Source organism: Macrotis lagotis, chromosome 6 (genome assembly GCF_037893015.1).
Source record: "Macrotis lagotis isolate mMagLag1 chromosome 6, bilby.v1.9.chrom.fasta, whole genome shotgun sequence".
Taxonomy (NCBI): Eukaryota; Metazoa; Chordata; class Mammalia; order Peramelemorphia; family Peramelidae; genus Macrotis; species Macrotis lagotis.
The window spans coordinates 156,929,313-156,942,829 of record NC_133663.1 but is presented as its reverse complement, the minus strand read 5'-3'; the positions used below and the strand labels follow the sequence as shown (position 1 = coordinate 156,942,829).

The 13,517-nt window shown below is 31.6% G+C and overlaps 1 protein-coding gene across 2 annotated transcripts in view; it reads right to left on the bottom strand.

Moving 5' to 3' along the window:
* Positions 1–583: 583 nt before the first annotated feature.
* GPC5 (glypican 5) overlaps positions 584–13,517 on the bottom strand; it is a 2,040,883-nt gene continuing 2,027,949 nt past the window's right edge. For both annotated transcript variants that reach the window (XM_074191892.1, XM_074191893.1), the window contains one exon: positions 584–4,075. In XM_074191892.1, coding sequence (XP_074047993.1) covers positions 3,918–4,075 — 158 coding nt within the window. In that variant the 3' untranslated portion in view covers positions 584–3,917. The remainder of the gene's footprint in view (positions 4,076–13,517) is intronic.

The following is a 13,517-nucleotide window of genomic DNA, read 5'->3' as shown; positions in this document are numbered from 1 at the left end:
TATAATTTCTATCCTCTAAATATAGTTCTCCATTCTTGGGAATCAAATAAGAGAGATATTTTTAAATCCTGTTTAACAAAATGATCCAAGTGAAGCTATTCAATTCAGTCTTAAAAGAATCCTCAAACATTTTTTGTTAATTAGTACACATGTCTGAGTCATTGAAGATTCCCAATGATTATCTCAAAATGGAAATAATAGAAATTTCTGCAGTCTAGGAAACTTGTACTTTGACAGTTATAAAAGACCTTAGAGATCATGTAAGCTAATCCTCTTATTTAGCAGATAAGGCATCTAAGACCCAAATATTCTTACTACTATTTCAGGGCAAGTCTACCACAAAATATTCATTTTCTTTGAAAATTCAAAAATTTTGTCATTGTTTTTAAAACAAGATACAGGATTTCACCCTATATATAACGTAAACATTCCATGCAATAATTGTGACTCCTTGATTGAACCAGTTGTTCACGAACTAGTGAACAAAATAGAAGTAATTTATATGCAGTGTTCAATTCCAAAAAGGTACGTACCTATAGTCAATGAAAGCAAACTTCCACTCTTCAGAGTTGTGTTTCCTCCATATGTTTTATTAGCAATGACAGAAATACAATAAGCAGTACTGAAAGTAAAACTTAATATTATCCACACCATAGATATTACTAGCAGCCTTAAGCATTTATTTTTGTGGTTTTAAGCAACCTTCACAACTTTATAGGTTATCATTGCTTATGGCCTAAAATAAGTACAAAGATCTCTGCCTGTTTTAATGAATTTCACTCAAAATGCCAGGAAGCCTATGTGAAGTTTTTTTTTTTTAAATCTTAACCTTGAGTGGTTCCTGTAAATGAAACAATACATTAAATGAAACATTAAAATATATGATAAGAAAATTTTGCTATGAAAAACATTGAATAATTTATCTCAAAGATTGATACATAAAATATAAGAAAATCAGAGTATTTTGCTTAAAACTTTTTAAAAATATCTTTTGAGAACATTGCTAATGATATTTCCTCAACCAGTGTCCTCTGTCAAAAGGGCAGGTCATGATATGTCCTTTTAGGGCACTGGCATACCCTGATTCACACATAATATACTTTGCTTGCCAATTTCTGTTTGGAACCTATTGACAGTATTCACGGGACTTTTGACTCCCCCAAGGTAAATGAACAGTTTTTAAAAATCTGCCTTCTTGCCAATTCTTTATTTCATTTTTTGCTTTTATATAGTTATGATTTTTAAAGGAGAGATATATACGTTTGAAAATCTTTTGCCCATAGCAAAGTCATTTCTCACAGCATTGAAATGTTAACTTGAGGAGATGAGGGATGGATGGAAGTTCTTGCATTAGACAGGAGCTCAAATTTAATTTTTATCTGTTTTAAAGATTTTAAAGATTTCGATTTCATCTGTCAATTGGTCTCTGATATTTTTCAGGATACTCTGGCTTGATGATATTGGCACGTGAAACACATTACCATTTAAAGAAAGACAATCTAATATTTTGCTTCTCATATTTATGAGGAATTAATATAGATGTTTAGATTTTTAAAATTACTAGTCTTTAGCCACAACTTTGTGTGTAAACATTTTTGTCATCTCTAAGAAAGTGTTTAACTTCATATTTTATGTATATATTATTAAAATGAATATTATTTGAAGGAGGTAGGCCATTGCTAGAATGTCAGAAATCTTTTTGTTCTTTACATTGTTCATTCTGATATTATTGTTATTATGAACCTACCTTACAGAGATTAGCATTTGTTGGGGGAGACTGGAGGTATAAAGGGGTACTAAAAAATGAACAGAGCCATCCTTGTATGAAGTCATTCTGACAACATGAACAGAATTGTGTCTGTGTGCTCACAAAGGCAAAGATGCCAACAGAAAACTGAAAATTAATGCAATCTATAATGTTTCAAAGAACTGTTGTATGTACATGTGTGTACATGCATGCATGCATGAACATTTGCATGTGTATATACATATATAAAGAATTGAATTCAGTTCTTTGTTTTAGTTCCCTGTTGAAATATTGACAATCAATATTGAAATTTTAAAGAGTATAATAAAAGAAGGAAACTTTGTGAAAAATTTTTGCCTTCTCCCTCATGTCTGATAAAGACATAGGAATATTCCCTTGTAGTTTTCAAGTATTTCCATGAACCTGAAACTCTTCTCAGTTTTTTCCAGAACCTACTCTGTTATTATTACCTACTCCCAATGTCCCCAACAGACCCATACTACTATCTCACACTGCCATTATCAATTCCACTTAATTGGAATTTGCTGGTAATACGTTCCTCTTGCTGCTCATACCCACATTTAACCTACAACATCTGATGAATCAACACTATATAGGGAGTCTGATCTTTTCTACACAAGACAGAATTTTTTGCTTTTCCATAGGAGTGTGTGGGTGTATTATGTGCAGTAGAACCTAAAGGCAACTCAAAGGAAGAACTCCAAAAATGTTTTTAGCAATGGCAATATAGCTGTAACAATGTGTAACATAGATATGTATGTGCGATTCTAATTAAGTATGGGTTTGGGAAAGAATGTGTCTTGTTGATCTCATGTTGGAAACAACTATTTTACTTCCACAGTTTTTGCTGTTGACTGAGTTCTCTTCAGCTGTTTGTCAGAGGTCTCTCCATGTCCTTTTAAGTCATTATAAAAAGGCTCAGCACTTCTCTTTATTAGGATGACAGTTCACATTAATTATAATCATTGGTCATTGATTGAATGTGACATTCATTAATACAATCTGACTTATCTCTTCCTCTTATGTATTGTCTTAGACATAACCTAATCATTGTAGGCTGAGACATCTTATCACAACTGGGAAATCAGGGACTGAAGATCAACAACTTTAATAATATAGGGGAAAAAGAAAATGTGTAAATGAAATGTACATATATTCTAAATTGTTCATAATTACCTTTGCTTTAATTAGTCAGAGACATCTCAGAAATTCATTGATACTCAACTCTTCTTGGAAGTTTAGGGCTCTAAAAAAATTCAACAATATTCTGCTTTACTTTCCAAAGTATAAGAGATTTATTTATCTATTTAACCAAAAGAAAGGAAAATACTTTAAAGAATTATTCCACATAAAAATCAATAAATTGAGTAGAGAGATTCCTAAAGCATAGTCTGTGTATACTGTGTAGGTTATCAAAATCTATTAGGCAAGCAGGGGAATAGGGAGAGGACAATGATACTCAAGATAAACTTGAGGGCATAATAAGATGCAAGTCAACCACAATCACAATGACCATCTATAAGATCTGTTAGTAGCTAAATTAAAATGAAAAGAAAAATCCACTAAAGTCCATTATATAAAAATGTGAAATGTCATCTTCTAACCCAGATCTGCCCTTCTTTATATGACTTAAAAAAATAAAACGATGTTGGTTGCTGGTATTCATGGGAAAATAATTTGGAAATATGTGCGTGCTGCATCATAATATAGTGGGATTTGAATGTTTTTCTATTTTAGTTGTTGATATGAAATGTCCTATTGTTTTACAAGCTATAATTTATATTTACCAGGGCTTACTTTCAGAAAAAGAATTTCAAAATATATATTTTTAAAAACTGCAACATATTCTTTTGTTTAAAATGGTTTAGAGTTGTTTATATTTTCAGGAGGATATGCTATATTTTTCACATAGACTAGTCCCCAAACAAAAGAAACATTATTTTCTTTGAAACTAAACCTCCATATTTTAAAGCAACATGATAACCAGATATCTTATGAACATTCAAATCTGGTATCTGAGAGGTTAATGAGATACATACTACCATACATATAATTTCTACATTCAACAGATCTTATTCCAGGTTTATGAAGGGATAGAAGGGGAACATAGATTGCAATAAGACACATTAATCAAGCCAGAATTATTCTGTTACCAAAGGCTGAGAATGAATATTGCCACACTAATCAGGGTAAATGTCATATGAGCAGTCATTGCCGAGCGTCCTGCTCCACTTGTATCTAAAGTGCTTCCACCATCTGTTTGATGGATTTGCTTGACGTCACTGAGGTTCATCTCATCTGGCATCCCTGTGGAGGCAAAAAAAAGAAAAAAGAAAAGAAAATACAAGGTGATAGATGCCATCTTCATTATCAACCACATGAAGCATCCACAAAAGCTCCCAGGATACAAAGCAGAGACCATTTGAGTTTGGCAACTTACTCTAAGTCTTATCCAGCTCTCAGCTTTTCAGTCAGTGGGATATAAGACTTGAATTCTCATGAAGTAGTTCTAAGAAACATTTAAAGAGTAAACATTCAGCCTCTTTTGATTTTTTTTTGCTTTGTAACATGGAAATAATTAAAAGGAAAAATATTTTACTTAAGCTTTCAGGAGTAAAGGAAAATGGCTGAAACAGATGGATGTATCAATTAGCAATCATTTAACTGAAAAGCATAACAGGAAAATTAGTTGAACTACAAGTATTGCCCCAAAAGATAAAAAAGAATTAGAATTCTTACTAGAAAATAATCAGACACTTGTCATTCACTTAACTTCTAATATATAGACAAATATACAACACTTACTATCATAAATTATAGGTCTCGTAGCATTGTTATTTACAATCTTTGTGTCTAAATTTGATACTTCAGCAAAAACATCCTTCATAAGGATGTCTCATGACATTATACTATAAATCAAAATTAACAAGTATAAATTCAGTGTTACTAAACACAATAAATATTGACTTTGTAATTATAGTTAAGACAAAAATAAAGATTCAGATAAGGAAAAGTCAATATTTATGTAATCAGGCCAATACATGCATACATATGTACATCTGTACACACATACATACACAAACACAATACAAAAATTCACAAAGTAAGCCCTATTGTATCCAGGAATTCAAGCATTATAAAGCAGTTCTATTAATTTAGCACATTGATTTTACTGTAAATTCCTGTATTATTATTCATTGTTTGGGCACTTGTTTTATCTATTACGTAAAACAAAGAAATTAATGATTCATTGAATTATAGATTACAATGATATCAAATATTTTAGTTGTGGTTTTATACCTTGTTAAGCTAGAGCTTTAATAAAAAAAAAAAACCACAAGGACTAAATTTTCAAGGTAACTACTAGGCTTTCTGCTCTAAAAAATTCTCTTTTTTATTCCTAAGCAGTGGGAGATAGTCTCTGAACTCAATGCATACATAGCTCATTTTTATACCTTTCTGATCTATTTAAGATAAGAAAAAAATAAAATAAAATGCATTTCCCAGAAAACTGTTAGACATAGCTTTTTTTTTCCTGTACCCTTCTTCCTTCTTTCCTGACTTTATTAATATGGCACAACAGGTGACTGGGCTTTTAGATTTATTAAGTAACTTATAATTGCTCAGGATTTACCAAAATTATCTGCCTAAGTAAAATGTAGCTAGAAAATAAATGAGGCACATTCAAAATGATCTGATGAATCTTAGTGAATAGTCAGTCCTTTTGGCCTTGTGGGTGTTCTGCAATTCAGCATGGGTTAAGGTAATTTTATGTATAGATTTTTTGTCTTCTCTTCAATATTTTTATTAATAAAAAAAAATCTGAGCCTTGAAAGAGCTTGTAGAAAAGCCTTAAAAGAATGCAGAGTGCCCCTGAGGGTATTCTGAGACATCATAATCGCATAGCTCAGTTTCTTCATCTGTTAAATGAGAATATTAATAGTCCCTACCTTCCAAGGTTGTTGTGAGGATCAAATGAAATAATAATTGTAAAGCACTTAGCACAGTGCCTGACCCAAATAATTGTTAGTTGTTGTTGTTGCTATTTATTATTGTGTAGCAGATAGAGAATGGGCCTTGGAGTCTGGAAGACCTTGCAATACTAAGAAGTCACTTAACCTCTCAGTGCTTCTGCCCCCCATTAACCCTGCAAGATTCTTTTGCTCATCTACGTTGAAAGAGAGAAACGTTACCTAACAGTAAACCTTGTCACCTTTCCCCCTTATATTGAAATATCAAGTCTACCAAAACATTAAAAATACTAGACATTTACAGATGACATCATCATGGATTTGTCTAGTTAGAAGGAGTCAGATTATTGAAACCTGTCTATACAAAATCCAGCTATATGATTTATATGATTAGAGGGGCAAACTAAATATTGCCACCTTAACTCTTGGAGCAATTATGAGCTGATCAACTAGGCTAATTTGTTAGCTGTAATTGATTGGTTATGAATTTTCTGTTCTACTGAACAAAATGGGTAAATCATAGAATCTCAGAGTTGGAAAGTACATCACATGATCCCTAGGGTCACAATCCTCTATTATGTCTCTAAGAAGTAGTCATGTAGCTTTTGCTCAAGTACTTCCATTATGAAGTCATTACCTTAAAAGGACGGTCATTTGAAATTTAGACAATAATCATTTTAAGGTTTTTTCTTTTATAAAACAGAAATGTATGCTTCCTTGGTTTATACCCACTTCTAGTTTTGTCCTTCAAGGTCAAAAGGAACAAACTCAATCCATTTCTGATGCAAATATATGATGATCAGTTATCATATTCCCCAGTTTTCCCTAGGCTACACATCTACTACTTCATTAATAGGAAACCATTTATTGATTCCAACTCTTTTTTATTTGTTTGTTTGCTTCTATTTATTTTATTTTATTTTTTAGCTTTTGCAAGGCAAATGGGGTTAAGTGGCTTGAACAAGGCCACACAGCTAGGTAATTATTAAATATCTGAGACCAAATTTGGACTCAGGTCCTCCTGATTCCAGGGCCAGTGTTCTATCTACTGTACCACCTAACTGCCCCTCTTCTGTTTATTTTAATACCACACTGCTGGATATTTTCCATTGGTGAGGTAGGATGGTCAGAACTGAGCATAGGTCTGGTCTAACCAAGGAAGTACAAAAAAATCACTTATTTTTCTATATACTGTTAATCTATAAATGGAGCTTAATGTTAAATTGACTCGGCTGCCATTTTATACTACAACCAGACTTTCCCTTATAACAAAGAAAATTTAAGTAAAACCAACAGATTTAGTGTCCTTTCATAGTTGCCTATATCTCTACAGAGAGGAGGGAAGCATGTTTCATTATTTATATATTGTTTAAGATTACTAAGACTTTTTTGTATACTAATTCTGGCATCTGATGTTTTTTTTTTATCTTCTTACATTTATTTCATCTGCAAATTTTACAAACATGCCATCTTCAAGTCACTGATAAAACATATTGAATAGTTTAGGAGAAATCCATGGTGAATGAGAAACATCCCTTTTACAAGGAAATGCCCTTTCCACAAGAGAAACCCTTGTTTAACTAATTGATTAATCAATAATTTTTAAATCTGATCATTAAATCAGTTCTGAATCAGTATACTTGTCTACTACCTAAATTTACTTCTCTCCACCTTTCCCCACAAGTAAAATCAAGACTTTTTTCAAATTCTTTTTTGAAATGCATATGCTTGTTGTGTTTACAGAGTCCCACTGATCTAACAGTTCTGTGATATCAGTGGTTTGGTATTACCTACACTGCCACAAAGTAGTCTTGGAAAGCTGCAGAGACAAAATTTCATCACCTTGCTGTCAAAGTTGTAATAAGTTCCTATGAATTTGAGTCCTTACTAGGAGTCTTTGTAGTTTGGTGAGATCCACCAGAAATGTGCTCCACTAACATAATCTTGAGAAACCAAGGTTATTTGTACACCATTTGCACACCAAAATTAACTCTATTCCCCCTTCCCAGAAACCCTCAAGAAAAAAAGCTAGGTTAGCTTGACATCTTGAAGAAGGCATGTTGCTTCTTTATGATTATCATTTTCCTTCTAAACGCTAACAAGTCATCTATTTAATAATAAATTACATAATTTTTTTTTGTCTAAGACCTGATATCAACATTACCTCTGACTTACTGAGAACTCAGCCCCTGCTCCCATCCCTGGGATATTTGCCTGTCTCTAAGCCAGTGGTGTATCTCTCCTTATCTACAAATTTTCAAAGGTAACTGACTCAGCAAAGACATCTGCCAGTTGTTTCAGAATGCAGAAGTATGGTCAATCAACCAGTATCGCTTCACAAAACCATTGTAAAGTAGTAAAGAGGAAAATAAGCAAGAAGAAAATGAGGCCCAACATAGGCAGATCACCAAAAGGTTACTTGTAGGAAAAACTGAAAGGACAACAAACATGCAAAAATGAAAGTTCATTTGCCAGCATTTCTATCTCTCATCTTACTTCTACACTAAGACTTCAGGACCATTCTATGTACAAGTGAAAATGATACTTAAATCAAGATCAAGTATTGGCAGAGAAATTCAAGCTAGATGTGACAGCTTTATAAAGTTCTGAATGATCAGTTTTCAAGTTATCTTAAAGACAAGATGATAATGATTTGTATGCATATATAGGCATATATATGCATATTTTCATATATGTAGTAATATAACTAAAAAATAGGAAGGGTGACTAAGAGGACATAAGAAACTACTAACCTTATGCATCAGTCCTCATCATTTAAAAATCTTTATGAGAATGATTTCTTTACCTATAAGGGTGAAAATATGAAAAGGGTTTAAGCAAGTGACATTCTATAGTTGTCTATATCTTCATAGTCACTACAATTTTGACTATTTTTTATAAAGAACTTTCTAATAACTTAAACTTCCTAACAGTGAATGGATGGAGTTGTCCCATAATGTAGTGAACTTCTTCAGTTAAATTATTCAACCAGAAACTAGCAAGATGATCATACTGTGCATAATGGAAGAAACTCTGGAATTGGAAACAAGAGCCCTAGATTCAAAATTGGAATTCAACTTTCCTTTGGAGATTAATTTCACATTATAACCTTTGACATTCTCTAAGTTCCAGGCCATTTGATGTTCGAAGTCTATGAGGTTCCTTCTTTCCCATTGTATAGGCTACCTTCCATGCCTGGAATGCTTTCCTCCTCATTTTTGCACATTAATATACATTCAAAGTTTAGCTCAAATGCAGCCTCTTTTTTGGCAGTTATTGGTGGTTTTTTCATATCCCTCACTACAAAATTTCTTTAGTAATATTTTATATTTATTTATCTGCATATATTATAGTGTATATGTAATTATACATATGTACATATATAGATGTATATATATCATAATTTGATATATAGTATATATATTAATATCTACATACAAATTTTTTTGCCAGTAGAATGCAAACTCCTTCAGACAGATATATTTCTTTGTGGTTTTGTCTTCATATTCTCTGCACTATGTACTGGGCCTGGATGACAAAGGCACTAAACAAATTTTTATTTAATTCAATTGAATTAAGTATCCTAGTTTTGACCCTATTTGTGTGGCCATGGGCAGATCATTTAATTTCTATGAGGTCCATGCTCCTCCTTCATAAAATGGGGATTATTGATGTCTATACTTCCTCTCTCATTCCAGCTACGGATTCCAGATATTTTTACTGACTGCTTCCTATTACTGGAACATTTTCCATCTTCTTCTTTGCATCCACCGAGTCTCAGCTACAATACTATCTTAAAGAAAAGTCTTTCCTAATCCCCCATAATGCTGGTGCCTTCTTTCTATTAATTATCTCTAATTTATCTTGTTTATATCTCATTGGAACATGCTTATTACTATGTTGTCTCTCTCATTTGCCTGTGAGCTCCTTAAGAACAGGCACTATCTTTTGTCTTTCTTTGTATACACTTAATTTAATACAGGACCTGGCAAATAGCTGATGCTTAATAAATGCTCTTTGATTAACTCACAGGGTTTCTATGAGAAAAGGCTTTGTAAAACCTTGAAGGGCTTAATAAATATTAACTCTTATTATGCCACTGTGATGTTATAGAAGGTATTTGTGTCTTAGGTAGGAGTTTATATAGATAACTCCTAATATCCATTTTCTTAAGGTTTGTAACTTCCTAAGGTTCTCTGATTGCCTAAGTTATTTTTAAGAGGAAGTAATACCAAATGAATATTAGATGGCTTATAATATCAGGTTTCTTCCTAAGGTTCTGCGTCTAAAAAGAAGCAATCTCTATTCTTTAAATATTGTGCTATTGTGAATTGATACATGATCTAAAATTTATGAGATTGATAATGCAGGCCTGCAGTTTGTTTGAAGTTTCTATAGCTGTAAATAAAACCTAGTTCAGAGAATGGTCATATTGTATTTTCCTTAATTTTCTTTTTTTTGGATATGGATCCATCACCATAATAATGGAGAAGACCAAGTATGAAAATAACCATGAGAGCAGTTAAACTCTGCTGAGTTTTCATATCCCCAAAGGAAAGTGTCCTAAGGGTTCTTATTGTTACAGCCACCCACATTCTTGAAAGTATAACTACAGAGAATAAGAGAGAGAAATGAAATGTGACAAGCAATAGCTATAAATCTGATAAAAAAGGATTAAAAAAATTAAAGAAGATTCTGACAGCAAACTATAACTGAGACCAAATGGTTAAATGTTTTCTTATTTAATTCCTATTAGTGTATAAACCATTGTTAATAACAAATTAATAAATCTACACCTCAAGCATGGATCTTAGTAAATGTTATCATTCATTTATTATAGGCACTGTCAAAATGTTTGATAAGTCACTATCAAAGTTGATTTTGAGGGGAGACGGAGAGGGCATATAATCAGTAAAGTGTAAATTGGAAAATTTTGTTTGGATCTTTTACAGATTTTTACAATGTCTACTATTCTTTAATGAATACTTACAGAATCTACTTTTTTTGTAATTTACAGAATATTGAGTGGAAAGACATATATCTGCTTTAAAAGATATCAGAGGAAAACAAAGAATCTTTTTACTAATTTTATGACAATCATGACCTTTATAAGTGCTGTGTCAAAATTATCCTTAAGTAATTTTCAGTCTAATTAAGAACTTTATAAAGGAGATTTTTATATATACATATAGTCATTTTTAGTGAAATTTGAAATTAAAATGGACTCTGAAAGAAGAGTATGATGACCAAAGAATTTTATGATAAGTAGATTGTGGTTATAGGACTTCAAATAATAAAAGAAGACCTTTTTTGATAACTATTTTTTGGGGGGGAAGGGCAGTGAGATTTGTGAATGAAACATATGTTACCAATGAATTTAGGAACTGGTTTACTTATATTAAATATTATTCATAAGTTCAGTATCCAGTAGAAACAATGTAAAACTAATGATGAAATAATTCCATTCCAAATAGAAGAATCTTAATTTGCTATTTTATTATTTCTTCCAAGTTATGGAAGAGATTAAATCTAGACAGTGACAAAGTAACCAGTTTAGACCCTAGGAGTTCATTCCTGTCTTATTCAATTTATTTTTCTAAAATAGAATTGTCATCCTTTTCTTTGAAGTGCTTGTATTTTTAAAACAATAATCATCAATTCCATGTAGATTGTAAGTTTTCTTTCCATATACATTAGTAATTCCTAATAATTTATTTTTTCTTCCTAGTTTGTGAATCCATTTGTAATACTGATAATTTTTTTATCAAATTTTCTAAGAATTTTTAAAAATTTAGCATGCTACTTGTATTTAGCAATTCATTGACTTTTGTTCATCTCTTCTGTGATTGTTAGAATTTCTTGTTTTGATTAATTAGAGAATTTTTCATTTATATTTATCTTTGTTTTTTGACTTGCATAACCAATTTATTTATGTGCTCTCTCCTTCTTTCACTGGTGGAAGTGCTGAGACATCTTCCCCTAAGGATTTCTTTTTTTAGTTTTTTTTTCAAGGCAATGGGGTTAAGTGGGTTGCCCAAGGCCACACAGCTAGGTAATTATTAAGTGTCTGAGGCCGGATTTGAATACTCCTGACTCCAGGATCAGTGCTCTATCCACTGCGCCATCTAGCCGCCCCTTGCATCAAAGTTTTGATATATTGTTTCTTTGATATCACATTTAATAAAATGATTTGTGATTGCTATTATTTGTTCTTTGATCCCCCCATTCTTTAGTATTTTTATCTTTTAGTTTCTATTTTATTTTTAACCTTTGCTTCAAAGGTTATTTTATTGAAATATTTTGGAATTATGATCTAGAAAAGATGAATTTAATATTTATGATTTTCTACATTAGTGGATAATCTTTAATACAAAGTCATTTTTTGAGAAGTTCCCATGCAACTGAAAAAAATACATTTGTGTATGTGTGTGTGTGTGTGTGTGTGAGACACACATACATATCCACTAATATAAAGATCCCTATTTTTTTTCTCAAGTTATGTTCAGGATATTAATTTCTCTTCTTCCTTCCTTATTTTTAGATTGATTGAGGTCTAATGGAAAGAAATTCAAGACTTCCACCATTATAATTTTTAAATCTATTTCTCTATGCAATTAATTTTATTTTTCCTTTAAAATGTAGATGCTATTACACTTGGTACATATGTTTTATATGGATACTAATTTGTTATTTTTGTTTCCTTCAGAAAAATGTAATTCTCTCTTTTAATTAAGATTGTTGTTTTAAATTGTTGTTTTGTCTGGCAAAGAAATTGCCACCCTTGCTTTTTTTTATTTCACTTGAAGCTTAGTAAAGTATTTTCTGGCTCTTTATTTTAAAACTGTACATCTTTCAATTTCAATGTATTTTGTAGAGACAACATATTTTGGAATTGTGGTTTCTAATTCATTTTTCTATACTTTTCCATTTTATGACTGTTTATCATTAATCTATGTTCTCATTCTCCCTACTTCCTAGTTTCTTTCCCCTCCTGTTTCTCTGTTATGTATGAAATACATTTCTATACCCAATTGAGCATGTTTGACTGTATGCATGTGTCAGTATTGTTCTCTCCTTTGACCAGTTCATATGAGAGTGAGAATGAAAGTTTTTCCATTTCTCATTTCTTCTTTGATGTTTAGACTTCTACTTTGTATACCCAAATTATTTATTTATTATTTCATATAATAATTTTTGTCATTCTCTGTTCCCTATCCCAGTGTATTCCTATTCCTTTCTTTTCATTCTTCTTTAAAATCATCAAAACATAACAGAACCACTTTCATTCCCTCTAATTCAACTCCCTTTGTAATCCCTGATGATTAGAGTCCTGAGGAAATATATGTATTATCTCCTCTTATAAAACTGTAAATACTTTATCCTTGCTTAATCCCTTAGGATTACTCATTTGGGTTTACCTATTTATGCTTATCTTGACTCCTATGTTTTTATGTTAGTGTTTATATGCTTCTCTCATTATTTTATCAGAATAGCTTAGAATTCCTCTATTTCATTAATTATCCATTTACTCCCCTATTTCTGTTCAAGTTATTCTTGGCTTTAAACCTATACCTTTTGCTTTCTACAATATCATATTCCAGGTTCTCTGTTCCTAGTAACTACTAAGTCTTGCGTGATATTAACTAGGGCTCCTTGTTACTTGTTACTTTCTTTTGCCTACTTACAGTAATTTTTTTCTTTGATCTGGGTATCATCAATATTATATTCCTAAGACTTTTCATTTTAATTGTATTCCTCCCCCCAAAAAAAAGGTAACC